Genomic DNA, 25,810 nt, shown 5'->3' with positions numbered 1-25,810 from the left:
TCTCCCCAGCTCCCCACCTGGAGGCTCACGGATACGAGCTTCAGGGACATGAGAAATAAAAGAATCCTTCTCCAGCTGCCAGTGAAGACCAAGGCAAAAAACTCGTTGAGTACCTCAGCCTTCGTATCTGTTGTAGCCAGTTTTCCCTTCTCATTTCCCAAAGGAGGTGCACTCCCTTTGGCCTGTCCATTCTGGCCTATGTACCAGTTGAATTCCCCCTTGTTTTTGACAGCCCTCACTGTGATAGGTAAGGGTTAAGTTTGTTAGTCAAATTGAAACTCAATGGTGCTTTCTCAGGTGTCTGGGAATGTAAATAGTGATATAAAATGTAACTAGTGTTGTGAAGGACTGAAACTAAGAAGCTGCAGGCATTGCAAACTACACATTACCGACACATCAACTGCTAGAAAATAACCAAAGAATATGGGAAAAGACTTTCAGCCCCACAACCATCAGGAGGCAGGAAAAACAAATCCCCAGAAACAACCTACGACCACAGCAACAACCTGAGCAGCTCCAAGAATGCCTGGAATGTATGTAGGAGATATAAGTATAGAAATACAGAGCCAGCCCTTTGTTCAAATTGTGACCTTGGTGGAGTGTACACTCCTTCTGCACCCCGCGCTGTTTTGCTCACTTTACCACCTTCCTTAATTGAATAAAGCTGTCCCTTATGTATCACACTAGACATTGTCTGCTTTTGTCACAAGGATCTATAACACTCACCAGGTTTGGTGTTATGGTTTTGTAATTCGGTTGGTGTTGCTATTCCACATCAGAACATCATGTGGGGTAATGGGAGTTAAGGGGTGGACTGCCTTAAATGGGCATGTGGGGAGCGGCACCAGAGGGGAGATCGGGAAGGGGACGGGGTTTTCTGGCCCAGCTCCTGGCGAGGTGACAGCATGGTCGGAACTTCCCGCCTCCCACAGCCCATCGGTGAGATTGGGACTTGGTTTTCTCCTTGTTGAAACTTTCTAGTTGTTGTTTAGTGTTATTGGGTTTATTAAACTGCTGTTCGTTCTCAGATCATTCTTTCTTTCTTCATTTTTTCCTCCTAGACCCATTCACAATCTCCCTTCCCTACTAGAGTAAGCTCTAGTAAGAACTCCATGACATTTGGTCTGTCAAACAGCCTGGGCAGCATCCCTGTAACTCCTCCCCAGGTGGAGGGAGAGCAGGGGGGTTGGACTCGATGATCTCTAGAGGTCCCTTCCAACCCCTACAATTCTGTGATTCTGTGACTCACTCTTTCCACATCTTGTAAAGTCCCTTTTCCCTCAGGCTGCCCGGCTCCTTTCCAAGTCATGCTGTTTCTTGCCTCCTCTGCCTGCTTTCTTAAGCCGGGGGGTGGAGAGCTCTCATGATCCCAGTAAGGCACCCTAGAAGAACCACAGAATCACCAGGGTTGGAAAAAACCTAAAAGATCATCCAGTCCAACCGTTCTCCTATTACCAATAACTCCCACTAAACCATGTCCCTCAACACAACATCCAGTCATTCCTTGAACACCCCCAGGGTTGGTGACTCCACCACCTCCCTGTGCAGTCCATTCCAGTGCCTGGCCACCATTTCTAAGAACTAATACCTCCTAATGTCCAGCCTGAACCTCCCCTGGCACAGCTTGAAACCATTCCCTCTGGTCCCCCCACGAGGAGCACTGCAGCCCCTATGGAACATAGTGAGCACTGGGAATGCTCTGAGCTGGGGAACAGCGGGTGGCAGTGGGACATTCCGTGATGGAGCTGATGGTGAACGAAGGGGAAGCAGTCGGGGGCACTGAGCAGCCGAAATAGCACCGAGCATGGCCAGGGGGACAGCAGCAGTATCTGAGAGATCGTGAGAGAGAATGGGGGCGGATGGCAGCGCACTGCAAGTGGGTGTGCACATGTAGAACTCCAGAGGTTGTGTCATCCTTTGTCACACTGCCCAGATCGTTATAATAAAGGAGTGCCACGTTCTGACAACACATTCCAGTTACATAATTTGCATAATCACTGACACCAATTTAAGGGCAGCACCGGCTGGACACAACAGCCAGCTCTGAACGCCGAACACCGAGTGTGTGAGCAAAGGGAACAGAGGGAGCTCTGCCCACCGGGACTGAGCGCTGCGAAGGAACCGAGAGGAAAGGGAACCACGAATGGCTCCGCTGGTGGGGAGGGGCGAAGATCTGTGAGTGACGGGCACAGCGGGGACAGGGGCTGCGACTCCAATGATGTGAGATACATCACAGGTCCTGGACTGCAAACAGCAGCAGGTATGGGAGGGGAGGGCAGAGGAAGGTGGAGGGGAATGGGGAGAGAATCTTTAGGGCCATTGGGGCATTCTGTGGACATTGGGGAAGGAAAGTTTTACAATCTTTTCTACACCCTTTTGCTTTTCTGTCATTTCAGCACCAGTGGAAGGATGGGGACCATTTGTGTCTGTTTTGGGCTGTTTCACTTTTGGGGCTGTGTTTGTCTATTTGGACTCATCTGGGGTCATTTCAGTCCTTTTTGAGTCCATTCAGTGCTGTTTCTGTGTGTTTTGGTGCTTTGTGTCCACATTTGGGGCTCATTTGGGTCCATTTACATCTTTCAGCTTTGGATGCTGATAAGGCACTATTCTGCTTTTAACCCCTTGCAATACTTAAACTCACTTTCAGTGTCTCCTCTCTCACTCCCATCTGCTCTCCCAGCTCCCAGATCAGGACGGGCAGATCTCAGCTCCACCATCCAGCAGCTCCACACAATGACAGCAGGAGGCCAACAGTGGAATTCTCCAGAGCACGAAGCAAAGCTGCTCTGCCCAGGAGAAGAAAAACAACATTTCAAACACAGTAAGAGAACAGAATGTGTGATTGTCTGCTGGCACGAAGCAGGAAAGGGCCAAGTGGGGGAACAGAGCCCAATCCCATCTGCTCTCTGCCCCACCAGGCTGCAAATGGAACGTGGGCAGAAGGAAAAGTGCCCTTTATTCCTTTGTGAGTGGAGTGCTGGTGGGCGTCATCGTGGGCATCATCATCATCATCATCATGAAGCTGGTGTTTGGGAGAGGTGAGTGCACCCAGCATCCCACTGTGGGTGCAGGACGGGGGACGATGGGGTTTCCCAGCGCCCTGAGCCGCTCCCCAGGCACAGCCCCCATCCCACCTCCTGGGCGCCCACGTGGTGCCCAAACCACCTTCTGCTCCACCTTCCCAACCTCTGCCACCACTCAGCGGCATTGCCCCGTGTCTGCGCATCCCAACCCCACAGCTGCTACAGGGGAGCATCCAAGACAAAAATACAGCACTTCCAGATCTTTGCCTTTCATCTGCCCACTTGTTTCCCTTGCAGAACTCCAGCGCTGTGAGCTGTGCTCACCATGCCCAGAAGTTTCCCATGTGAGTCACAACGCCTGGGTCGGTTTCCAAGGGAAATGCTATTATTTCTCGGACACAGAGAGTGCATGGAACATCAGCAGGGAGCACTGCCAGCAGCTCGGAGCTTCCCTGGCCACCATAGACAGCAAAGAGGAGATGGTGAGAGCGGGACATGAGCCGCGGTGCCAGCACGGGGGTGGGAAGCCCAGACTGGTGGGGCCGCACCAACTGCTGCCAGTGCCCCCAATTCACCCCAAGCCAAAGCCATGAGGAGATGCCTTTGGGGAAAGCAGCGGGCTGTGCAGGGACAGTGTCACGTCCTCATCTCCCCGTGTCCCTGCCCCCAGTGGGCGCTGTCCTGAGCCCTGTACCTCCATGAGGAGGGCTTTGTCCACATCACTGTGCGATGATCAAACTCCAGTGGTGGGACCTGAGATGTGGGGTGGAAGGGTGCTCCAACTGGCTCAAAGAAGACATGGCTTTGCTTCAGCAAGCTGGCTGTGTGCATCAGCAGGCTGGCTGTGCTCACTGAGTGCGCTCAAACTTGAGCTGTCTGGGTGCGGGGATGCATTGCTGAGTGTCAGTGAAGTGCCAGGGAAATAGTGGAGGCAAACCTCAGATTTGTCCCTCAGGTTTGTGGGAGGGCTTCTCTAGGGTGGCTGTGTGCCTGAAAGCCCCTAAGATGGGCAAACACTGGCAGTGGGAGCAAAGATGTGTCACCAGGGGGGACTGAGATTAGGAACAAAGAGGCACAGATGGAACCAAACTTGGTGAGGGACGTTAAAAACAAGCAGGTATTGTACGGGTACATCAGTCAGAAGAGACCGGACAAAGAGAGCATACCTCCTCTGCTAAATGGGAAAGGAGGACTGGCAGTGACTGACGTGGAGAAGGCTGAGGTTTTCTGTGAGGTCTTTGCCTCAGCCTTCACTGACAGCCAGGATTATCACATCCCTGAACCACACATCCCTGAACCTCCAGGTGGGAACTGGAGAAGCAATCTCCTCCCCATAAGCACAGGGCAAATGCGAGACCAACTAATGAGTATGAATTGTAATCAGCAGGGACACACAGCTCTACCAGGTTGCCCATGGCCTGATCCAGCCTTGCCTTGAAAGTCTCCAAGAATGGGAGACTTGAATGTATACGAGTGCATGGGGCTGGATCATGTGCATCCCAGGGTGCTAAGGGAGCTGCCTGACGTGGCTGCCAAGCCATGCTCCATCAGATTTGACATGTCGTGGCTGCCAGGCAAAGGCTCCAGGGACCAGAGATGAGAAACATGGCCAGGAGACCTCATTGCGGCCTTCCAATATTTCGAGGGAATTTATAAACATGGGGAAATGGACTGACGTGTTGTCTGGGTACATGGTGATAGTGAGGCTGTGGACACCCCATCCCCAGCGGTGTTCAAGGCCAGGCTGCATGTGGCCCCGTGCACCCTGATCCAGTCTGTGATCTATTGGCTGGGAGCCCTGCCTGTGGTGGGGGGCTGGAACTTGGTGCTCCTTGGGGTCCTTCCAACACAAACCATTCTATGATTCTATGATTCAAAGGAATTCGTGCTGCGGTTCCGGGGCCCGGCCAACTGTTGGATTGGGCTGCACAAGGCAGAAGGGGACGAGCGCTGGATGTGGGTCAATGGCAGCGCCTTCAGCAACTGGTCAGTGTGTGTGTCCGTCTGTCTGGGTGGGATCTCTGACAGGGTCTGTTTGGGATGGGCCTGGATTGGGTTTCCCATTCTGCTCCCTCCTGTGCTCAGGTTCCAGCTGCAAGACGGAGGCCAATGTGCGTATCTGAATGGGGACAGGATCAGCTCAACCCTCTGCTACACTGAGAAGTCCTGGGTGTGCAGCAGAGCCGACGGCTGCGTCCACTGGGAGCAGAAGGCATTCCCATATTAACTGATCCCATTAGCAATAAGGTCGTGGAGGTGCATGGAGCTGCGGGGTGGGAGGGGGCGGGGGGGAGGGAGGGATCGACGCTGTTCGCCGTTAATATCACTTCCAGTATCTGACAAGGAAATATTTCCACACTTCTGGGGGCAGATTTCAGGCTGTGAGTAAAGAGATTTCTGCTCACACGGACAGGTTCCTGCTTACGGCCACACAGCGCTGCCGATGGGCACTGATGCCTCTTTCTGACAAGCAGTTGTTTTCTATAGGGACGGACTTTGGTTTATGGTCACGGGATTCATTACAGAAGGGCAGAATATCGGAGCTGTGACTGTGTGACATCGTACAGTCAGCAAAGAGCTCCAAGAGCTCACACGTCGCTGTGCAGCGGCACGGCTGCCGCCCGGCCCCAGAATCACAGAATGACCCGGGTTGGAAGGGACCTCAAGGATCATGTATTTCCAACCCCCTGCCTGGCAGGGCCACCAAACATACACCTTTACGAGATCAGGTTGCCCAGCACAGACCCAGCACGGCTGCAGCTCCGGGGCGGCATTTCCCGTCATTTTGGGGCTGCTGTGAGGATGCGGCCCCGAGCGCCCTTATGGGGATGCGCCGGTTTGGGGTCACTTACGGGACGCCGCCTGCGGGCCCGACCCCGCCGTTTCCGTGCCCATTCTGAGCCCCATCTCTGGACCCAGGGAAGAGCCGCGGCCCCAGGGGCGGCTCCAGGAGCCCCGCTCTGCAGCCCGGGCCGCCAGGAGCCCAATCGCAGAGCGGGGCCGGCGCTGAGGAGCTCGGAGGTGCCGCGCAGAGCAACGCCGTAACGCAGCACCCAACTGACGGCCCCGGAGCGACGGGACGGACCCACGGGGACAGATCCCAGCCCGGGCAGCTCGTGCCGATGCTGCCGGCCCCGCTTCGCCATCGGCGTGTGCGGGAATCCGCCTCTTCCCAGCGCTGCTGCGGCTGTTCCTGCGTGGAACCGCTCGGCTCTGCTCGTTATCACCAGGGAAGCCGTAGGATCGCACTGTGCCTTATGGGGAGCGTCCCCTAAGGGTCCTTGAAGGTCACGGCGGCACGTTACGATCCCGCTGCGGCCAGACCCGAGGCTGGGTGCGGGCACTGCTGCTGCCTCCGGGCTCTGCGTCCCATGGCGCTGCCGTCGCAGAAGGACCCCGCAGTTCTGGAGCAGCGCGGTGGCGCAACGCGGAGCTGCTCCGTCCGTCTCTCCGCGCTGCTGCTCCGCCCTCTCTCGGCCATCCTCACTGTGCAGCCGGCAGCGCTCGGGACGGTCCGTCCCGTTCGGGCTGAATGAATGAATGCGGAATTCCAGGGTCAGAGTCTGAGCCCCCCGGCCGCGGGCCCTACGAGATGGCAGGGAAGAAGACGAGCCGAGTATATGGTGTGTAAGAAAGGCACCTTTGGTTCCGTAGCGAGTCAGTCCGCTGCCTTGAGCCAAATACAGCCCCAAATAACAGCTCAGACACGGAGACCCCCACAGAGAGACCTCCACTCCCATACCCGGTGTTACAGATTCCCGTGACAAAACCAGACAATGTCTAGTGTGATAAATAAAGAGATAGTTTTATTTAAATAAGAAAGGTAGTAAAGTGAGCAAAACAGTGCTGGGCGCCAGAGGGGAGTCACACTCCCCTAAGGTCACAACTTGAACACAGGATCAGTTCTGTATTTATATATTATATATATAAAAATAAATATAAAAATACATAATCTCTTGTAAACATTGCAGTCATTATTGTTGTTGCTGGGGTCATAGGTTGTTGCAGGGGATTTGTTTTCCTGCCTCCTGATGGTTGTACGGGTGAAAGTCAGCAGTCTTGTCCATTATTTTTTGGTTATTTTCCAGCAGGTGATGTGCCCGGGCAATGTGTAGTTTGCAATACCTGCAGCTTCTTAGTTTCAGTCCTTTACGACACCACTTGCATTTTATGACATTTTACATTCCCCGACACCTGAGGAAGCACCATTGAGTTTTGATTTGACTAACTAACTGTACCCTTACCTATCACACCCAGCACAACGTGGAAGGTTTCCCCAATGTCGTGGCACTGCCCGAGCTGACGGGGATGGGATGCATCACTGTGGCTGCGTCCCATCCTTACAGAAGAAGGTGCTGTTGCTTCTGCTGCAGACCCAATATTTTGGTAGATGGCAGAGGGCTGAGCTGATCCTGTCCCCATTCAGATACGCACATCGGCCTCCGCCTCGCACCTGGAACCTGAGCACAGGAGGGAACAGAATGGGAAACCCAATCCCGGCCCATCCCAAACAGACCCTGTCAGAAATCCTGTCAGCTCAGCAGAGAAGGACCTGGGGGTCCTGATGGACGAGAGACTCAACATGAGCCAGCAGTGCGCTCTGGCAGCTCGGAAAACAAATGGGATCTTGGGCTCCATCAGGAGAGGGGTGGTCAGCAGGGATAGGGAGGTGATTGTCCCTCTCTACTCGGCTCTTGTGAGGCCCCATCTGGAGTACTGTGTCCAGGTGTGGAGCCCTCAGTACAAGAAAGACATGGAGATTTTGGAAAGGGTCCAGAGGAGGGGCAGGAAGATGATCAGGGGGCTGGAGCACCTCCCCTATGAGGACAGGCTGAGGGAGTTGGGTTTGTTCAGTCTGGAGAAGAGAAGGTTGCGGGGTGACCTCATTGCAGCCCTTCAATACCTGAAGGGAACTTACACCCAGGAGGGGAGTAAACTCTTCAAAAAGGCTGATAATAGCAGGACTAGGGGAAATGGATCCAAGTTGAAAGAGGGAAGATTTAGGTTGGATGTTAGGGGAAAGTTCTTTACTAGAAGAGTGGTTAGGCCCTGGAACAGGCTGCCCAGGGAGGTTGTGGATGCCCCGTCCTTGGAGGTGTTCAAGGCCAGGTTGGACGGGGCCATGGGCAACCTGATCTAGTAAATGTGTATGTTTGGTGGCCCTGCCAGGCAGGGGGTTGGAACTACATGATCCTTGAGGTCTCCTTGTGCCCGTTTAAATCTCCCTCCGTAGCCGATGAACGCCCAGCGCTGCGTCAGCGGCTGCGACAGCTGCTCCCGGGAGCTGCCGGGCCGCTCCTGTACCCGGGGGTTCCCTGCATGAAGGAACCGCCCGAGATCCGCCTTGAACCACGCGGTCAGTCTCTGCCGATCGGTCCGGGACGGCTCCGAGTCCGGCGACTTCGGCGATCAAAAGGGTCCAACTCCCGCACCCAAAAACACGTTTAATGCACCGCCGCGCTCCGGGGCGGGGACGGGACGGAATGTTGCACGTCCGGTGTAAAACGTGGAGGCGGGAAGGGGATGAGGGGCGCGGCCATGGAAATCTGAACCCGGAGCGCGCCGCGCGCTGCCGCACGACCGAGCCGGGCCATTATCGGGGTCGGAGCGGGAGCGGCACCGGCGGAGCGGGGTGAGAGCGGGGCTGGGGGGGAGGCCGAGGGGTCGGAGCGGGCGGCGGGTCCGGGTCCGTGAGGTGTCGGGGCCACGTGTGGGATGCGGTGTGTCCAGAAAGAGAGTTGTGAATGGTTTATGGCCTTTTGGCTAAGATCAAATGTAGTTGTTTTTATTTTCTTTTGGTTTTATATCCAATGTGGTTATTCGCAATTACTTTGTGCTCTTTTTCGGTCCTTTGGTGATCTGTTTCTTGTGCAGATACTACTTAAGTCTTCCAGCTTTTGTTACTATTAGGGCACTATTCTGCTTCTTACTTCATGTCCTACTTAATGGCCAGATCTCAGCTCCACCATCCAGCAGCTCCACACGATGACAACAGAAGTGCAACAACCAAATTCCCCAGAGCATGAATCAGAGCTGCTCTGCGCAGGAGAAGAAAAGCAACAGTTCAAACAAGGTAAGAGAACAGAATGTGTGATTGTCTGCTGATACGAAGCAGGAAAGGGCCGAGTGGGGAAACAGAGCCCAATCCCATCTGCTCTCTGCCCCACCAGGCTGCGAATGGAACGTTGGCATAGGGAAAATCACCATTTTGGCCTCTGTGGGTGGAGTGCTGCTTGGTGTCATCATCACGCTGCTGTTTGGGAGAGGTGAGTGCACCCAGCATCCCACTGTGGGTGCAGGACGGGGGACAATGGGGTTTCCCAGTGCCCTGAGCCACTCCCCAGGCACAGCCCCCATCCCACCTCCTGGGCGCCCACGTGGTGCCCAAACCACCTTCTGCTCCACCTTCCCAACCTCTGCCACCACTCAGCGGCATTGCCCCGTGTCTGCGCATCCCAACCCCACAGCTGCTACAGGGGAGCATCCAAGACAAAAACACAGCAGTTCCAGATCTTTGCCTTTCATCTGCCCACTTGTTTCCCTTGCAGAGCTCCAGCGCTGTGAGCTGTGCTCACCGTGCCCAGAAGTTTCCCATGTGAGTCACAACGCCTGGGTCGGTTTCCAAGGGAAATGCTATTATTTCTCGGACACAGAGAGTGCGTGGAACAGCAGCAGGGAGCACTGCCAGCAGCTCGGAGCTTCCCTGACCACCATAGACAGCAAAGAGGAGATGGTGAGAGCGGGACATGAGCCGCAGTGCCAGCACGGGGGTGGGAAGCCCAGACTGGTGGGGCCGCACCAACTGCTGCCGGTGCCCCCAATTCACCCCAAGCCAAAGCCGTGAGGAGATGCCTATGGGGAAAGCAGCGGGCTGTGCAGGGACAGTGTCACGTCCTCATCTCCCCGTGTCCCTGCCCCCAGTGGGTGCTGTCCTGAGCCCTGTACCTCCATGCGGAGGGCTTTGTGCACAGTGTTTCCAACACAGCATTGCCCCAATCCGAGTGCAGTGCCCAGCAGCGAGGTGGGATGTGACATTTGGGTGTAGAGGGGGAAATACTCCAGCAGCTCCAATCACACATGTGTTTGTTCAAAGGAATTCATGCTGTGGTTCCGGGGCCCGGCCAACTGTTGGATTGGGCTGCACAGGGCAGAAGGGGACGAGCGCTGGATGTGGGTCAATGGCGGCGCCTTCAGCAACTGGTCAGTTCGTGCGTCCGTCTGTCTGGGTGGGATCTCTGACAGGGTCTGTTTGGGATGGGCCTGGATTGGGTTTCCCATTCTGCTCCCTCCTGTGCTCAGGTTCCAGGTGCGAGGCGGAGGCCGATGTGCGTATCTGAATGGGGACAGGATCAGCTCAGCCCTCTGCCATCTACCAAAATATTGGGTCTGCAGCAGAAGCAACAGCACCTTCTTCTGTAAGGATGGGACGTGGCCACAGTGATGCATCCCATCCCCGTCAGCTCGGGCAGTGCCACGACATTGGGGAAACCTTCCACGTTGTGCTGGGTGTGATAGGTAAGGGTACAGTTAGTCAAATCAAAACTCAATGGTGCTTCCTCAGGTGTTGGGGAATGTAAAATGTCATAAAATGCAAGTGGTGTCGTAAAGGACTGAAACTAAGAACTGCAGGAATTGCAAACTACACATTGCCCGGGCACATCACCTGCTGGAAAATAACCAAAGAAAAACGGACAAGACGACTGACTTTCACCCCTACAACCATCAGGAGGCAGGAAAACAAATCCCCTGCAAACCTATGACCCCTGCAACAACAATAATGACTGCATATTTAAAAGAGATTTTATTTTTTTATATATATAATATATATAAATACAGAACTCCCCTTGGGCGCCCAGCGCTGTTCTGCTCACTCTTCTACCTTTCTTATTTAAATAAAGTGTCACGGGGTTCTCTCTAGAGCTCACTCCGGGACAGTGTGCACAAACCCAGGGCAGCAGGAACAAAAGCCCCCCCCCTTTTCTCTCACGGCACGGTACGGCAAAGTGCGGCGTGGCCCGGCCCCGGCCACGTGCGTTTAGGGAGACGGGGAGGGAAGGGAGATTGCGATTAGGTCTAACAAAAAAAATGAGGGAGGAAAAAGGTGATCTGAGAACGAATGGCAGTTTAATAACCTAATAACGCTAAACAACAACAAGAGAGTTTCAACAAAGAGAATACCAAGTCCCAAATCTCACCGATGGAGCTGTGGAAGGCAGGAAGCTCTGACCACGTTGTCTCCTCGCAGGGAGCCGGTCCAGCAACGCCGTCCCCTTCCTCACTTCCCTTCCGGTGCCCCTCCCCACATGCTCATTAAGGCAGTTCACAGAAAAAAAACTTGTCCCCTTTACTCCCATTATGAAGCATGGTGTTCTGATGTGGAATACCAACACCAACCAAATTGCAAAACCATAACATTCCACCCCTTATTACACATCATCACATCATGCCTAACTTTTATCAACATATAAACAGAACAGTAGTTAACATGCATTACATATGTACATACAGATATATATATATATATATATACACACACACATGGAATCACAGGCTGCACTCCCCAGCATCAAGTTTCCCTGTGGCACACACTGAACATCCCCATCCTTCTGCATCACCCACCAGGTGCACCCAGGTCCCTGTGCAAAGACAGTTCCACGGAGGGGCCTCCCTTTTCCAGAGGCTGGAAGGACCCAAACTGCTTTTCTCAGCATATTCTTTACATGCACCACAGGAACCTTGTCTCCCTCCACGGTACGCAGGGAGTTGGACTGTGTAGGGCCGTCTCGGTTGGCTGATCCTCGGGTGTTTACCAGCCAGGTGGCTTCTGCTAGATGTTTCTCCCAGTTCTTAAATGTTCCACCACCCATCGCTTTCAGCGTGGTTTTCAGCAAACCGTTGTGGCGCTCGATCTTACCAGCGGCTGGTGCGTGATAGGGGATGTGATAGATCCACTCTATGGCGACGCCCATCTTGCCATTTCACCCCTAGAAACTGGATTTCTTGGGCAGGGCCCTTCACTTTGTCTCGCTTAATAGCGAAACCAGCAGACAGGAGGATTTGGATTATCCGTTCTCCTTTTTTAAAAACCTCCGTCGCTGTATCACCCCACACAACGATATCATCTATATACTGCAGGTGCTCTGGAGCACCGCCCTGTTCCAACGTGGCTTGGATCAGCCCATGGCAGATGGTCGGGCTGTGTTTCCACCCCTGGGGCAAACGATTCCAAGTGTACTGAACACCCCTCCAGGTATGCAAGGAGCCCCCTGGCCAGTCACTATACGATGTTTCTGCCAGTCTCTACCAGTGAGGCTTATCTCGGCCTCCAATACAGACAGTTTCGCGACAACCCCCAGTCACCCCATGTATATGTATCCGTTCTGTCCCTTCGAAACCTGAGGGTATCAGAGTGCACTGTGCACCGGTATCCACCAGTGCTTTATATTTTTGTGGTTCTGATGTGCCAGGCCACCGAATCCACACAGTCCAATACACTCTATTATCCCTTTCCCCCCCCTGGCTGAGGGCAGGGCCCCTCTATTGGTTGTCTGCAGCGGTAGAGGCAACCTCAGTAGTGGCTGACCTCTTTTGTAATTTTCTTACCCGTGCTCGCAGTACAAAATTGGGTTCGTCATGCCACTTCTTCATATCCTCTCCATGGTCACGCAGGTAGTTCCACATGGCACCACGTGACATAGGCTCACTGCGGTCCTTCACTCGGACAGGTGTGCGTTTGCGTCTGACAGCTGAGACTGCCACAGGTTCACTGTGGTTCCTTGCCGCAGACCAGCTCTTCTGCATGTTGTCCTGTCTTTTCTCCATTCGGTCCATTCTATCCACCATTTTACAGATGGCTGCGATGGTGGTACGGTGTGGCAGTAGTGAGTATTCGATATTTTGCAGTGAAAGGATGAGCTCAAAAATTTCAGGTCTCCTATCCAGCTCATCATACCTGTTAGAGTTCGTTAATAGTACACTGGAATACTTCACTGGTGCTGACCGTATGAGTTTCTTGCATATTTCCGGAGTACCGCTCACCTTTTCTGGGTCATGGTGATCCTCTGGGTCCCCAGGGACAAACGTGGGATCGAACAGCATTTCTGCCACAGCCATTTCTCTCAGGTACTGGATACCTTCCTCAGCTGTACTCCATTTTTCCAGTACAGGCTCCAAATCATTTTTGAGAAGACAGGTTGCCTTTACAGCTGATAGAATCCTCTCCCAGAGATTGGCGACTCATCGAGACATCTGCTGATCCCTCTATCAATAGATGAGTCTCGAGCAATGTTTCCTAATTGACGAGCCTCATCGCAGCTTAGAGACATGCAGGAGGCCCCATTGTCCCAACACCGGAGCAGCCAAGTGACAAGGCGTTCACCTGGGAGTCGGGCAAACTCCTTTCTCGCACTTTGGATTTCAGTAATTTTCAGAGGTTTACCGAGTAGAGGAAGCAGTGATCTTTTCCCTCATCATCTATCTTCTCCGCATCTGTTAGTCTTCTGAGTTGCCTTTCTCGGTGGTTTTGGGAGGGTCCCTCGCCCGGATCTTCCTCTACTTCCTCCATCCGTTCAGACGTGAGGACTAACACGTTCCCATCTCTGGCCTTCCACTGGGGCGACTGACACTGATGCTGGTGCTTCCTGTGGTCGGCTGGGATTAACTTGTTGCCTTCCCCTTAGGGTTTGGATCTCATTCTCGAGACTCTCTATCTTTTTCATAAGCCATTCGATCTGAGATCCCCCTGATCTCCCACATCACTCAGGGGTTCTATTAATTTCCCAAGGTCCCTCTGGTGTTCAGGGGTGAGATTACCTGATACTGAGGGTCCCGATGCTTCTGGCCCTTTTCCTGAGTCTCTCTGCACTATTCTTTGCAAGTCTCTCTGCAATTTATAGTAAACTACTACAATTAGAGAGACTAACAACACAGTATTCCAATTGACACCCCAGTCATACTTAAGGAATTCAGAGCATTCGTGAGCCAGTTCAAGCACGGTGCCTGTGATGTTCGTTAGTCTGGAAGGGAGCCAGGCAGATATCTCTATCCCTGCAGCCATCGGCTTAATAAATCTACCCCTACCCCCAACATCAGGAAGTCCTTAAGCAGGACCACAGGAACCTACGGACTATCAGCTCCACATACAGGGCTGCTGAAAAAACCACCTAATTACTGCCCAAACCATTGCCCTGAGCTCGCCCGCATTCTCCACAAAAATGTCACGGAGTTCTCTCTAGAGCTCACTCCGGGACAGTGTGCACAAACCCAGGGCAGCAGGAACAAAAGCCCCCCCCCTTTTCTCTCACGGCACGGTACGGCAAAGTGCGGCGTGGCCCGGCCCGGCCACGTGCGTTTAGGGAGACGGGGAAGGGAAGGGAGATTGCGATTAGGTCTAACAAAAAAAATGAGGGAGGAAAAAGGTGATCTGAGAACGAATGGCAGTTTAATAACCCAATAACGCTAAACAACAACAAGAGAGTTTTCAACAAAGAGGAATACCAAGTCCCCAATCTCACCGATGGAGCTGTGGAAGGCAGGAAGGTCTGACCACGTTGTCTCCTCGCAGGGAGCCGTCCAGCACGCCGTCCCTTACTGCACTTCCCTTCCGGTGCCCCACCCCACATGCTCATTAAGGCAGTTCACAGAAAAAAACTTGTCCCCTTTACTCCCATTATTAGGCATGGTGTTCTGATGTGGAATACCAACACCAACCAAATTGCAAAACCATAACATAAAGCTATTCCTTTATTTATCACACTAGACATTGTCTGGTTTTGTCACGGGAATCTGTAACACCGGGTATGGGAGCGGAGCCCCCCAAGGGCTGTGGGGGTCTCTGTGTCTGAGCCGTTATTTGGGGCTGTATGTGGCTCAAGGCAGCGGACTGACTCGCTATGGAACCAAAGGTGCCTTTCTTACACACCATATACTCGGCTCGTCTTCTTCCCTGCCATCTCGTAGGGCCCGCGGCCCGGGGGCTCAGTCTCTGACTCTGGAACTGCGCATTCATTCATTCAGCCCGAACGGGACGGACCGTCCCGAGCGCTGCCGGCTGCACAGTGAGGATGGCCGAGAGAGGGCGGAGCAGCAGCGCGGAGAGACGGACGGAGCAGCTCTGCCATGCACCAGCAACGCACCCACATGAGCCGTTCTGTCAGCGCGGGGCGATGAACTGGACGGGTTCCGGTTGTGTACCGTGGGACAAATGCAGGGCTGCTGTCCGTGTGTGCAGAGATGGAATTAGGAAAGCCAAGGTGCAGACGGAACTGAATTTGGCAAGGAATGTGGAAGAGAGTAAGAAGGGGATCTGCGGGTACACAGGCAGGAGGCCGGCCAGGGAGAGCGATCCCCCTCTGCTGGAAGGTAACGGGGAGCTGCCTTCCTCCAACATGGGACAAGCCGCGCTGCTCAGTGGGTCTGTGCCTCAGCCTTTAGGGCTGCTCAGCATTCCCATGTCTGCCAGGACCTGGAGCCTCCAGGTGAGGGGGTGGGGGGTGGGTTCTGTCCCACGGTAACAGTGAAGCAGGTCTGAGCCCCCTCATGGAACCGAACGTGTGTAAGACCATGGGGCCGATATCTCCATCCAGGGGCTCTCAGGGAGGTGCCTGATGTGGCTGCTGAGCCGCCCTGCATCGTGTCTGAAAAATCCTGGCCGTCTGGTGAAGCTCCTGGAGGCTGAAAAAGGGAAACAGGAAACATTGCTCCTGTTTTTGAGCAAGGGAGAAAGGAAGAGCCAGGGAACTGCAGGCCAGTGAGCCTCAGCTCTGTGCATGGGACCATCATGGAGCAGATCTGCCTGGAAGCTCTGCTAAGGCACAGCCGAGACAAAGAGGTGATTCCAGACAGCCAGCACGGCTTCCCCAAGGGCAGATCATGCCTGACCAGCCTGGCGGCCTTCTGTGATGGAGTGATGGCTTCAGTGGATGGGGGAAAGGCCATGGATGTCAGCTACCTGCACTTCTGCACGGCCTTTGGCACTGGCCCTCAGCACATCCTGCTCTCTGAATTGGAGAGGAGTGGATTTGAAGGATGGGCTGTTCAGAGGATTAGGAATTGGCTGCCTGGGTGCAGCCAAAGGGCTGTGATCAATGGGTGCAGCCACAGGGCTGTGATCAATGGCTCTGTGTCACGGTGGGGGCCGGTCACATCCCTCAGGGCTCAGCCTTGGGGCTGCAGCTCTTCAGGTCTCCATCAGTGACAGACGATGGCATCGAGTGCAGCTCAGCGCTGGCAGGTGACACCGAGCTGAGCGGTGCAGTCGGTGCGTTGGAGGGAAGGGAACCATCCAGAGGGACCCGGACAGGCTGGAGAAGTGGGGCCATGTGAACATAAAGAGGTTCCATAAGGCCAAGTGCAGGCGCTGCTTTGGGTCGGGGCGATCCCAGGTGTTTGTACAGACCGGGGGAAGATCTCCTGGAGAGCAGCCCTGCGGAGAAGGACTTGGGGGTCCTGGTGGGAGAGAAGCTGGACATGAGGCAGCAGTGTGCGCCTGCAGCCCGCAAGGCAACTGTGTGCTGGGCTGCATTAAGGGGCGGCCAGCAGGGACGGGGGGCTCCATCGGCGACTCAGGCCGCCCCCTCCCCGCCCGCGGTCCGAGCGGCGCAAACAGCGAATCCAGCAGCCAGCGCCCAACAGCGCCCCCTGCGGGACACAGCCCGCACAGCGCACAGCTCTGCCGCGCAGCACCGGGGAGCTGCACCGTGCCCGCCGGTACCGCCAGACCGGGACGATGCGCCGAGCGGAGGGAGCAAGCTGCGGGTCCAACCCCCGCACCCAAAAACACGTTGAATACAAAGTCCTCTCATCGAGGACGTATCAGATATTAAGCTGATAAGCACAGATACTACACTTGATCTTAGCCAAAAGGCCGAGAAGCGATACCCGAACCACTCCCCGCACAACAGCCGCCCCCACGCGCGACCCCGACCCCTCACGGGCACGGACCCGCCTGCACCGACCCCTTCCTCACCGCCCCAGCCCCGCCCCCACCCTGTGCCGCCCCGCTCCGCTCCCGCTCCTTCCGCGAGGTGACGAAACACGTTATAGACAGTTGGGTGAGGTCTCTCCCCTTGTTCTGGTGGCGGATTTCAATGTCCAGGGCATCTGCTGGATTAATGATTCAGCAGATAGGGATCAGTCCCGGGGGTTCCTAGAGCTGGTGGGAGACAACTTCCTGACACGGCTGGAGTGGGAAGAACGAGGGGAAGCCAAAGCCTGGACCTGCTGTTTGCTAACATAGAAGGTCTGGTGGGGCTGTGAAGGTTGGAGGCCGCCCGGGGCAGTGATCACTAGATGCTCAACTGCTCGATCCTTGTTGAACCTTCTGGAGGGCAGATTTAACTCTTAACCTCTTCAGGACCCTGGCTGAGAGGGTCCCTTGGGAGGCAGCTTTGGAGACTGTGAGCCCAGGAAGGCTGGGAATACTTTAGGGAAGCTGTTTTAAAGGTGCAGGAGCTGACTGTCCCCAAGGCACAGAAGTTTTGCCCACAGGCAAAACTACGTCCTCGCTGAGAGGATTTTGTATTAAACGGGTAGGGGGCTGGAAAGCAGCATGGCTCAGCAAGGATCTGCTGGGCAAACTGAGGGAAAAGAAGGGGAAGAAGCGGTGACAGTGGGAGCAGGGATGTGCAATAATACAGGGATGCTGTCTGGATTTGCAGAGATGGGATTAGGAAAGCCAAGGCACAGATGGAACTGGATGGAAAGGGATGTTAAAAACAAGAAGGGATTGCACAGGTACATAGGCCCGAAGAGACAGGCCAAAGAGAGCGCACCTAAACAGGAAAGGAGAACTGGCTACAGCAAACGTGGAGGAGGCTGAGGAGCTCCATGTGTTCTTTGCCTCAGCCTTCACTGCAGCCAGGATTCTCGTATCTCTGAACCTCACAGTCCTGAACCTGAAACTCCTGGGGGGAACTGGAGAATCAACCCCCCCCCGGCTGTAAGGGCAGAACAAATCAGAGACCGACTCATGGGAGTGAATGCGTGCAGGGGCTGATGGCAGCCACCCCAGGGTCCTGAGGGAGCTGCCTGATGTGGCTGGCAGGCAAAGTCCCTGGGGACCAGAGAAAAGGAAACATCACAGGGAGGATGGGGGAACTGGAGAACTGCAAGGTTGTGAGCATCAACACTTCGCCTGGGGGGATCACAGAGCAGATCCTCCTGGAGGGGATGCTCCTGCAAGGGATGCTCAGACACATGAGGGATGAGTGTGTGATCCATCCAGAGGGAACTCAATAAACTCAAACCGGGACTGTATTCCCACAAAGTCTCTTCATTTTTTTGCTGATGTGTCTCAATGACTCCAAAACAGAGTCATTCCAAAACCATGTTTGCAGAGGTCACACCCAGCCATGAATTTGGGTGGTATTCAGGTATTGCTTAACGAGCTGCTTATACAAAAATAGTCTGGAGTGCATCTTTTCCAACCTCCACAAGTCTGTGATTCTATGATTATTAATTGTCCCTGGCAATAAATGGACCCCATTAACTGCCATTGTGCTGCTCGTTAGTGGTAACAGGGAGCATGATGAAATGGGGATATCACAGGAGGCCCCAAGGGTCCAAGAAGATGCCAGCTCAAGATAATGCCTGTCCCTTCAAGATGGCTGCCAGCAACGTCAAGATGGTCGCCCCCATGTTGAGCGCTATGATGGCTCTCCATGTTGGCCCCAAACAGACACCTCTGAGCTGTGACCAGGGCAGTGTCAGTGGATTTATTGGGGGATCCAAAGTGCCCCAAAAATGCTGAAGTCACCCCAAATCTACCTGATTGCTCCTAGAGTGTCCCCTATGGATCCTGGTGTCCCTGAGGGTGTTCCCATGGGCCTCCATGTCACCACAGATTGCCCCAAACGCCCCATATTGATTTCAGCGTCTCCTACAAGCCCCCCTAAACTTCTCTGTAGACCACAATATCCCCTACAAATGCCATAAACACCCCCTACAGCCCTCAATATTCCTTATAGACCACCCCAGATGTCCCCATACGCTTCTGTAAGCCTCAGTATTCCCTGCTGATCCCCCTAGAAACACGATGGGGACATCCAAGGAGACACTGGGGCCTACAAAAACCTCCATGGCACACCCAGAAGTTTTCTGCAGGTCCCAGCTCCCCTCAAATGGCCCCAAGTGCCTCTTGTGGAGCTGGATGTTCCCTACAGGTCCCCTCATCCTCCAAGACTAAACCTCAGTGTCCCATCAGGTGTCCCCAGAGCTCCCCTACAGACACAGATGTCTCTCACAGTCCACCCCCCGGTGCCACGCAGTGATGCCATCCCCACACTCCCTGGGGTCCGTTATAGGCGGGATGGGGTCCCCCCGGCCACCACCATGGTCTCTCCCACCACGTAGGAAGCAGCAGGGGAGCAGAGGAACGAAACCACCTCGGCCACATCCGATGGCGTTCCCAGCCTGGGGACAGGGAAGGACACTGCAGGGTCACCCCTTGTCACCGCCACCACCCACAGCCCCTCGTCCCCAGGCTGAGGCCCTCGGGGCCGTTCCCCACCTGTCGATCCCCATGGCGGACATCAGCTGTTCCTTGGTGGCCTCGTTCTCCCACAGCTGCAATAGAGGGACATCACAGCCCGCTCACCTTGAGACCCTCCCATCACAGACCCTGCCCCCCACCGGCTCCTCCCACCCCACAACCACACCCAAACGAGGCCCCACCCCCAGCCCCCACCCCACATACATGACACTGCTCCATGCCCTGCCCCAGTCAGACCCTCTGGGAGGACGGCTGGATAAGAGGATCCTGCAGGTCTTTTCCAGCCTCGTGATTCTATCATTCTATGACCCCACCGCTCAGGCGCAGCTCTGCCCCTCTGCATTCCCCACCACGGGGCTCTGAGCACCACCCCACAACTCCACCCCCCCACCAGCCCCCCATATCCCCCCCCCCGCCCTCACAGCGGCACTGAAGCGGGTCTGGATGAGTCCAGGGGCGACGGCGTTGATGCGCACTCCGCGGGCGCGCAGCTCCGGGGCCAACACCTTCACCAGCCCCAGCAGCGCTGTTTTGCTCACGCTGTACGGACCCAGAGCCTGCAAGGCACAGGGCTGGTTGCACCGCGTCCGTCTGTCCCTCCACCCGTCCCACCACCATCAGTCCCAACCATACGCCCATCCATCCCATGAGCGGCTGCACACCGCGTGTCCCAGCAGCCATTCCTCCACCTCACCCTTCTTCCATCCACCACCTCCCGTTCCTCCACCCCAACCATCTCCCCACTGGACCCCCCTCACCATCTCCCTCCCCCCTCCCCCCCATCCCAGCAGTCCTCTCCCGCCCCCATCGCTCCCCACTCACCGGGAAGGGCATAAACCCAGCCACCGATGTCACCAACACCACGGCTCCTCCACTGCAGGAAGAAAAGGGGTGGACCTCTGTCAGATGGGACCTCCCCCAAGAAACCCCTCTCTCCATCAAGCCCCTTCCCCCCAATACAGCCCTTCTCACCCTCTCTTCTCCATGTGGGGCACCACCAGCTTCACCAGCATGGCTGCTGCCGTCACGTTCACCTGGAAGATCTGGAGAGGGCAGAGCCACAAGAGTTGGGTGCAGTCAGTGGGTTGTGGTCAGTGGGGCAGGGCATGGGGGGGGGCTGGGGGTCACCTTCTCCCAGGCCGCCTCCTCGACCTCCAGCGTGCTGCCCATGACCGGGTTGACGGCGGCGTTGGAGACCAGGATGTCAATGGCCCCATAGGTGTCCAATGCCTGTAGGAGGATTCACCCCAAAGAGTGATGGACCCCACAGACCAACGGGATGCCCTCATAACCCCACGGGATACTCACAGTGCCTCAAGGTTCAGCGGAGCCTCCACAGACCAATGGGACTCCCCACAGAACAATGGGATTCCAACTCCATGGGGCTGCTCACAGACCCATGGCCCCCACCATAGAGCCCCACTGAACGATAAGATCCCCCCAGTACCCCACAGTGTGATGGTACCCCAGCAGTTCCCTGTAGAACAGTGGAACTTCCACTGTGCTCCATAACCCCACGGGACCTCCCTGACCGCAGAGCTCTATGACTCCATGGGACCCCATAGTCCCAGTGCACCCCACTGCCCCACAGTCACCCACTGCCCCCAATAACCCCATTATCTCCATAGCCCCACCAACCCTGCATAACCCCATAGGCTCCCATAGACCCAGCGCCCTCCACAATCCTCTTTCTCCCCATTGCGCCATATCTCCCTGTAACTCCCCCCCAGCTCCGCTGCCCCCCATCCCCCCACCCCCCACCCCCTCACCGTCTGCACCAGGCGCTGCCGGTCCCGGGGCTGCCCCACATGGCAAACCACCCCGCTGACCTCCAGGCCCTGAGCCCGCAGCTTCTGCACGGCCGCGTCCACGTTGTGCTGCCGCCGGGAGCTCAGCAGCACCCGGGCACCCGCCGCCCCCAAGCGCTGCGCCACCGCCAGCCCGATCCTGTGGGGAGCGAGGGGACGGGGGCACCGTGGGGAAACGGGGTCCTGGGGGAGCACGGGAGGGTCGTGGGGACACGGTGGGTCTACGGAGACATGGGGATGTTTGGGATGATGGGGGGGGTGTGGGGTGACGGAGGAACATCGGAAATGTCTACAGGGTCAAAAGGGTTATGGGGGGGGGAAGGACTTGGGGACTGTGAGTTGATGGAGACCACGGGGAGGTTTATGGGGAGATTTGTAGGGGGTCTTTGGTGTGATAAAGGGGACGTGGGGCTGCGGGGACAAGGGGAGGCTGTGGGATGATGATCAACTGTTCACTATGGAGTTCCTATGGATACACAGGGCGTTATGGGGGAACACGGGGGCCAAAGGGGACACAGCGGGCTATGGGTCACCGGTCAGGCAAAGGGAGATGGGAGCCACGGGGGGGCGGGGAGCGGAACAGCCGGGGGGGTCACGTCGCGTTGTGGGTCACTCACCCGTCGGTGGCGGCGGTCACCAGAGCCACCTTCCCTTCCAGGGTCCTCCCGGAATTAGGGGCACCCCCCCCGGACAGAGCCCGCAGCCCCGCTCGCCCCATAGCGCCCCACATCGCCCCGCACCGCCCCACAGCGCCCCGCGGCCTTTGCCCCACCGGGGGAGGGGCCGGGAGCGCTGGGGGGGTCGGGAGGGACGACGGGGGGGGGCGGCAGGGGGGAGGGGCGGCAGGGAAGGGGGAGGGGATCGGGGGGGAACTGGGAGTTATGGGGGCCAGCAGGGGAATAGGGGGGCTGAGGTCGTACAAGGCGGTATTGGGACAGCGCGTGTCACGGGTTAACTGTACTGGGGGAGCGGGAGGCACTGGGGGGTACTGGGGGTTATTGGGGAGGGACAGGGGGTTACTGGGGAGGGGCAGGGGGTTATTGGGGAGGGGCACTGGGGGCGCTGGGGATCGCCGGAGCGCTCCGGGAAGAGCCGGGCTGCACTCGGGATCCTTCGGACGTTTCCGGCTCCGCTCGGGAACTTCCGGCGTCGATCGGCTCGGCTCGGCTCCTGTCGGCCGCGGCATGGCCCCGCCGGCGGGGGACGTGTCCCGGGAGCTGCAAGGTACCGGCGCCCGGCGCCCTATTACCCCAGATCCCTCCATTCACCCCAAATCCCACCCACGTCCCTCCATTTCACCGCCAGCCCTCTCAAAATCCTCCAATTTCCCGCTGAATCCCCTCAATTTTCCATTCAATTCCCCCATTTTCCTCTAAATCCCACCCAACTCCCCTCGTTTCACCTCCGATCTCCCCATTTACTCTCAAATCCCGACTAAATGCTTCTATTTCCCCCCAGATCCGTGCACAATTTCCCTCTATTTCCCCTCAAATCCTGCCCGAATCCCCCCATTTTCGCCCACATTTCTCAATTTCCCCTCATTTCCCCCCATATCTCCCTCCATGGGGTCCCCCATGAGCCCCTGTGGGCTCAGGGACCCCCATAACTCACCCCATACCCCCCCACATCCCCCATCCAGTCTCCTCCTATCTCCCCAGATCTCAGTGCCAATCAGTCCATCACCCCATAGCGATCCATTTTCTTTCTGTGGAGCCACCATATTCCATCCATAACCCTCCTATCACTCTCTGTAGCCCCATAATCCCCATATCCCTTCCACTGACCTTCCCCATCACCTCAGCACCCCTCCTCACACTCCCCACATTCCCCGCAGATCCCCTCCACAACCATCCCATAACCTCGCCCCAATTACCCTGTAACATCCCCCCATAATCCCATAAGACACCCCCAACCCTTCCCAACCCTTCCGTTGGCCCCTAATGTACAATATCGCCCCCATAAGCTCCCTAGCCCCATAAACCCCCTCAGATCCCCTCCATGCTTCCCCACGTCCCGCCATAACCCCCCAGACCCCATAACCCCCCAGGTTCTCCCATAACCCCCCTATTGCTCCCCAGCCCCCCCCTCTTTTCCCCCCGTGCCCCCAAAGCGCCGCTTACGGCTCAGGGTCGGGCGCTGTCCGTGGTGCTGAAACCGGCGCTGAACGGCCATGGGAGCGGGGAGGGGGATCGCACTGGGGGGCGTTTGGGGGGAGGTTACCGGGGTGAATCCTTCCCCTCGTAACCCCCAACCCCATTTAGAAAGCATCCGCCGGGCCCTGGGGCGGCCCCGCATCCACCTGCTGCTGCGTGCCCGCCTGGAGACCAAACCCCGTCGGCTGGAGGAGAGGATCCTGGTGGGAGCTGGGAGGGATGAGAGGAATGGGAGGGGGTTCGGGGCACTGGGAGGGGGGACCGAGGGCACTGAGGGGGACATAGGGGTTACTGGAAGCACTGGCAATACTGGGATCAGGCTTAGGGGTACTGGGAGTCGAAATGGAGACTCTGAAAGGGGGGTCTGGGACATTCGCTATTCAAGACCTAAGAGTTACTGGAAGCACTGGGAGGGGGTCAGGGGCTACTGGGAGGTACTAGGACTGAAAACAGGGACACTGAAATGAGTCTGGGGGCGCTGGGAGGTACTGGGAAGGAGAACAGAGGCACTTGAAGGGGAAATGGGATTCTCTGGGGGGGAGCCTGATGGCACTGAAAAGGGAAAGGAGCCAAGTTGTGGGCTCGGGGACATCACTGGGAGAACCAGGGGGCACTGGGAAGGGTCTGAGCTCTCACTGGAGGCACTGGGAGCACTGGGTCCCTGCCTCTGTCCCCCAGGCCCTCACTGCCTGGCGTCTGCACCTCTTTGGCCCCACGACACCGGCCAAGGTGAGCCCTTGCATGCGAATCTGCATAAGTGAATGTGTTTGATTTTCACAAGGATTGGCACTGGGGTGTTCATAATCATCTGAATGGGGACATTCAGAGGGATCTGAATGAGTCCATCCCCCAGCACAATCCATTGCACGAGAAACCACGTGAGGATTTGCATGAGCCTGTTCCATAACACAAGCATTTGTGTGAGCATTTGCACAAGGGTTCACAGAAGGAAATGTTTGCACAAGTCTGACTTTTGCACAAAGATTCACATGAAGGAAAATTGCACGATCATTTGCACAAGGATTTGCACAAATATAAGTACATGGAGTCCATCCTCTTGCACAAAGGTCTTCACACTGCTGAGCCCGTTCGTACCTGTTTGCACAAAGATTTCCGTGAGGATTTGCATGTCCATCTGCATATCCATGTGCACAAAGATTCCTATTTGTTGCCAGGCCGAAGGTTCCCTGAGTGTGCTGGAGATTCGCTGCATCAGCGCCACCAGCCCCACCCAGGTACCCAGCACCTCCCAGTGCAGACCAGTATGGGCCAATGTGGACTGGGGACCCTCAACGACTTGCCCAGAATACATCATGCCTCCCAGTGTGCCCCAGTGCCCTTCCAGTGACTGCCAGTACCCCCCTACTGATCCCCTTCAGTCATTCCTTTGACTTATAATGCTTCCCAGTAGGGACCAGTTTGGACCAGTGGCCTCCCACTGCCTGCCCAGTCTCCATCCAGTGACTCCCATTGCCTCTCAGGTCCTTACAGTATATCCCATTGCCTCTCAGGTCCTTACAGTATATCCCAGTGCCTCCCATTATGGACCAGTACGAACCAGTCAGCTTCCATTACTTTCCCAGTGCCCCCCCAGCACCTCTCAGTGACCTCCCAGTACATCCCAGTGCCTCCCGGTCCCTCTTAGGACATGTCCTGTTCTATCTCCATCCTCTCATTCTCCTGGTGTGTAATCTTTTCTTCCAAGACACCCCAGTGTCTTTTCACCTTCCAGAACTTCCCTGTACTCCTCCAGTCTCTCCTAGAGCCCTCCTACCCCCTCACAGTACCTTCCAGTGCCTTCCAGTGTGTCCCTCCCCAGTCCCCTCCATCTCCATTAGAGACCCCCAGTTACCCCCAGGCCTCTACCAGCCCCTCACCCCCCCCACTCCCAATGCCTCCCAGTGCCTTCCAGTACACCCAGTTCCTAGGTGCGCCTGGACACGGAGCGGGGTCCCCTGGCTCTGGCTCTTGCCAGCCCTGCTGCTGCCGCCTGCCTGGCCCGGGAGCTGGGAGCTGCCCTGGGGCGGGCCCTGCCCTGCGCCCCCCCCGTGTGAGCCATAGGGGGGATATGGTGGGACAGGGTTGGGGTAGGAGGAGGGGGAGGCATTAGGAGAGGGCAGGACGGGGAGGGGGAGGATCTGGGATGTTCTGGGAGCGGTCTGTGGGAGGGTTGGATGGCGCTGGGTTATACTGGGATGGACTGACGGGGGTCGGGGGGCATTGGGATGTACAGGGCGGGCACTGGGGTGGACGGTCACGAGGAGTGACTTGGGTGTACTGGGATGAGCTGAGGTGGGAATGGACGCACTGGGACACACCGGGGGGCTGCGGGGGGGG

General features: G+C 56.2%; 4 protein-coding genes and 1 non-coding gene across 23 annotated transcripts in view; 3 read left to right on the top strand and 2 right to left on the bottom strand.

Moving 5' to 3' along the window:
• The first annotated feature begins 1,894 nt into the window (after window positions 1-1,894).
• Window positions 1,895-5,290, top strand: LOC116652399 (C-type lectin domain family 2 member B-like). Its single transcript, XM_015860063.2, has 6 exons — window positions 1,895-2,260; window positions 2,681-2,821; window positions 2,919-3,038; window positions 3,321-3,505; window positions 4,903-5,009; window positions 5,109-5,290. Exons 2-6 carry the CDS (start codon window positions 2,734-2,736, stop codon window positions 5,248-5,250), a joined length of 642 nt encoding a protein of 213 aa, XP_015715549.1. The 5' UTR covers window positions 1,895-2,260; window positions 2,681-2,733; the 3' UTR covers window positions 5,251-5,290.
• Window positions 5,291-8,323: 3,033 nt separating this feature from the next.
• LOC107312337 (C-type lectin domain family 2 member B-like) lies at window positions 8,324-10,893 on the top strand. Of its 2 annotated transcripts, XM_015862374.2 has the most exons (6): window positions 8,324-8,655; window positions 8,977-9,096; window positions 9,194-9,289; window positions 9,572-9,756; window positions 10,117-10,223; window positions 10,323-10,893. In XM_015862374.2, exons 2-6 carry the CDS (start codon window positions 9,009-9,011, stop codon window positions 10,462-10,464), a joined length of 618 nt encoding a protein of 205 aa, XP_015717860.1. In that variant the 5' UTR covers window positions 8,324-8,655; window positions 8,977-9,008; the 3' UTR covers window positions 10,465-10,893. The 2 variants fall into 2 exon arrangements, with proteins under 2 accessions (XP_015717860.1, XP_015717054.1); XM_015861568.2 differs by lacking the exon at window positions 8,324-8,655 and having other exon boundaries at window positions 8,738-9,096.
• A 3,728-nt stretch (window positions 10,894-14,621) lies between these two features.
• On the bottom strand, window positions 14,622-22,070 carry LOC107305688 (dehydrogenase/reductase SDR family member 4-like). Of its 4 annotated transcripts, XR_004308132.1 has the most exons (9): window positions 21,938-22,067; window positions 21,282-21,459; window positions 20,641-20,742; window positions 20,485-20,555; window positions 20,335-20,386; window positions 19,935-20,069; window positions 19,531-19,586; window positions 18,958-19,452; window positions 18,279-18,927 (listed from the first exon to the last, which is right to left on the bottom strand). XR_004308132.1 is itself a non-coding variant. In XM_015852220.2 (8 exons), exons 1-8 carry the CDS (start codon window positions 22,048-22,050, stop codon window positions 15,614-15,616), a joined length of 789 nt encoding a protein of 262 aa, XP_015707706.1. In that variant the 5' UTR covers window positions 22,051-22,070; the 3' UTR covers window positions 14,622-15,613. The 4 variants fall into 4 exon arrangements, 3 of the variants coding, with proteins under 3 accessions (XP_015707706.1, XP_032302000.1, XP_015706940.1); XM_015852220.2 differs by lacking the exons at window positions 18,279-18,927; window positions 18,958-19,452 and adding an exon at window positions 14,622-15,695 and having other exon boundaries at window positions 21,938-22,070; XM_032446109.1 differs by having other exon boundaries at window positions 18,279-19,452.
• LOC116652826 lies at window positions 16,709-16,899 on the bottom strand. The gene has a single exon (XR_004306045.1). It is a non-coding gene; the product is annotated as a U2 spliceosomal RNA (small nuclear RNA).
• A 434-nt stretch (window positions 22,071-22,504) lies between the features above and the next one.
• The window catches only part of CARMIL3 (capping protein regulator and myosin 1 linker 3), a 17,956-nt gene continuing 14,650 nt past the window's right edge, over window positions 22,505-25,810 (top strand). For 11 of the 15 annotated variants that reach the window (XM_032445778.1, XM_032445741.1, XM_032445636.1 and 8 more), the window contains exons 1-2: window positions 24,209-24,708; window positions 25,402-25,523. In XM_032445778.1, coding sequence (XP_032301669.1) covers window positions 24,310-24,708; window positions 25,402-25,523 — 521 coding nt within the window. In that variant the 5' untranslated portion in view covers window positions 24,209-24,309. The other 4 variants (XM_032445716.1, XM_032445679.1, XM_032445616.1 and 1 more) reach the window with 4 other exon arrangements.

This window comes from Coturnix japonica, chromosome 1 (genome assembly GCF_001577835.2).
Source record: "Coturnix japonica isolate 7356 chromosome 1, Coturnix japonica 2.1, whole genome shotgun sequence".
Lineage (NCBI taxonomy): Eukaryota > Metazoa > Chordata > Aves > Galliformes > Phasianidae > Coturnix > Coturnix japonica.
Note: the sequence above shows the minus strand (reverse complement) of the source record. Positions and strands in the feature narration are given on the sequence as shown.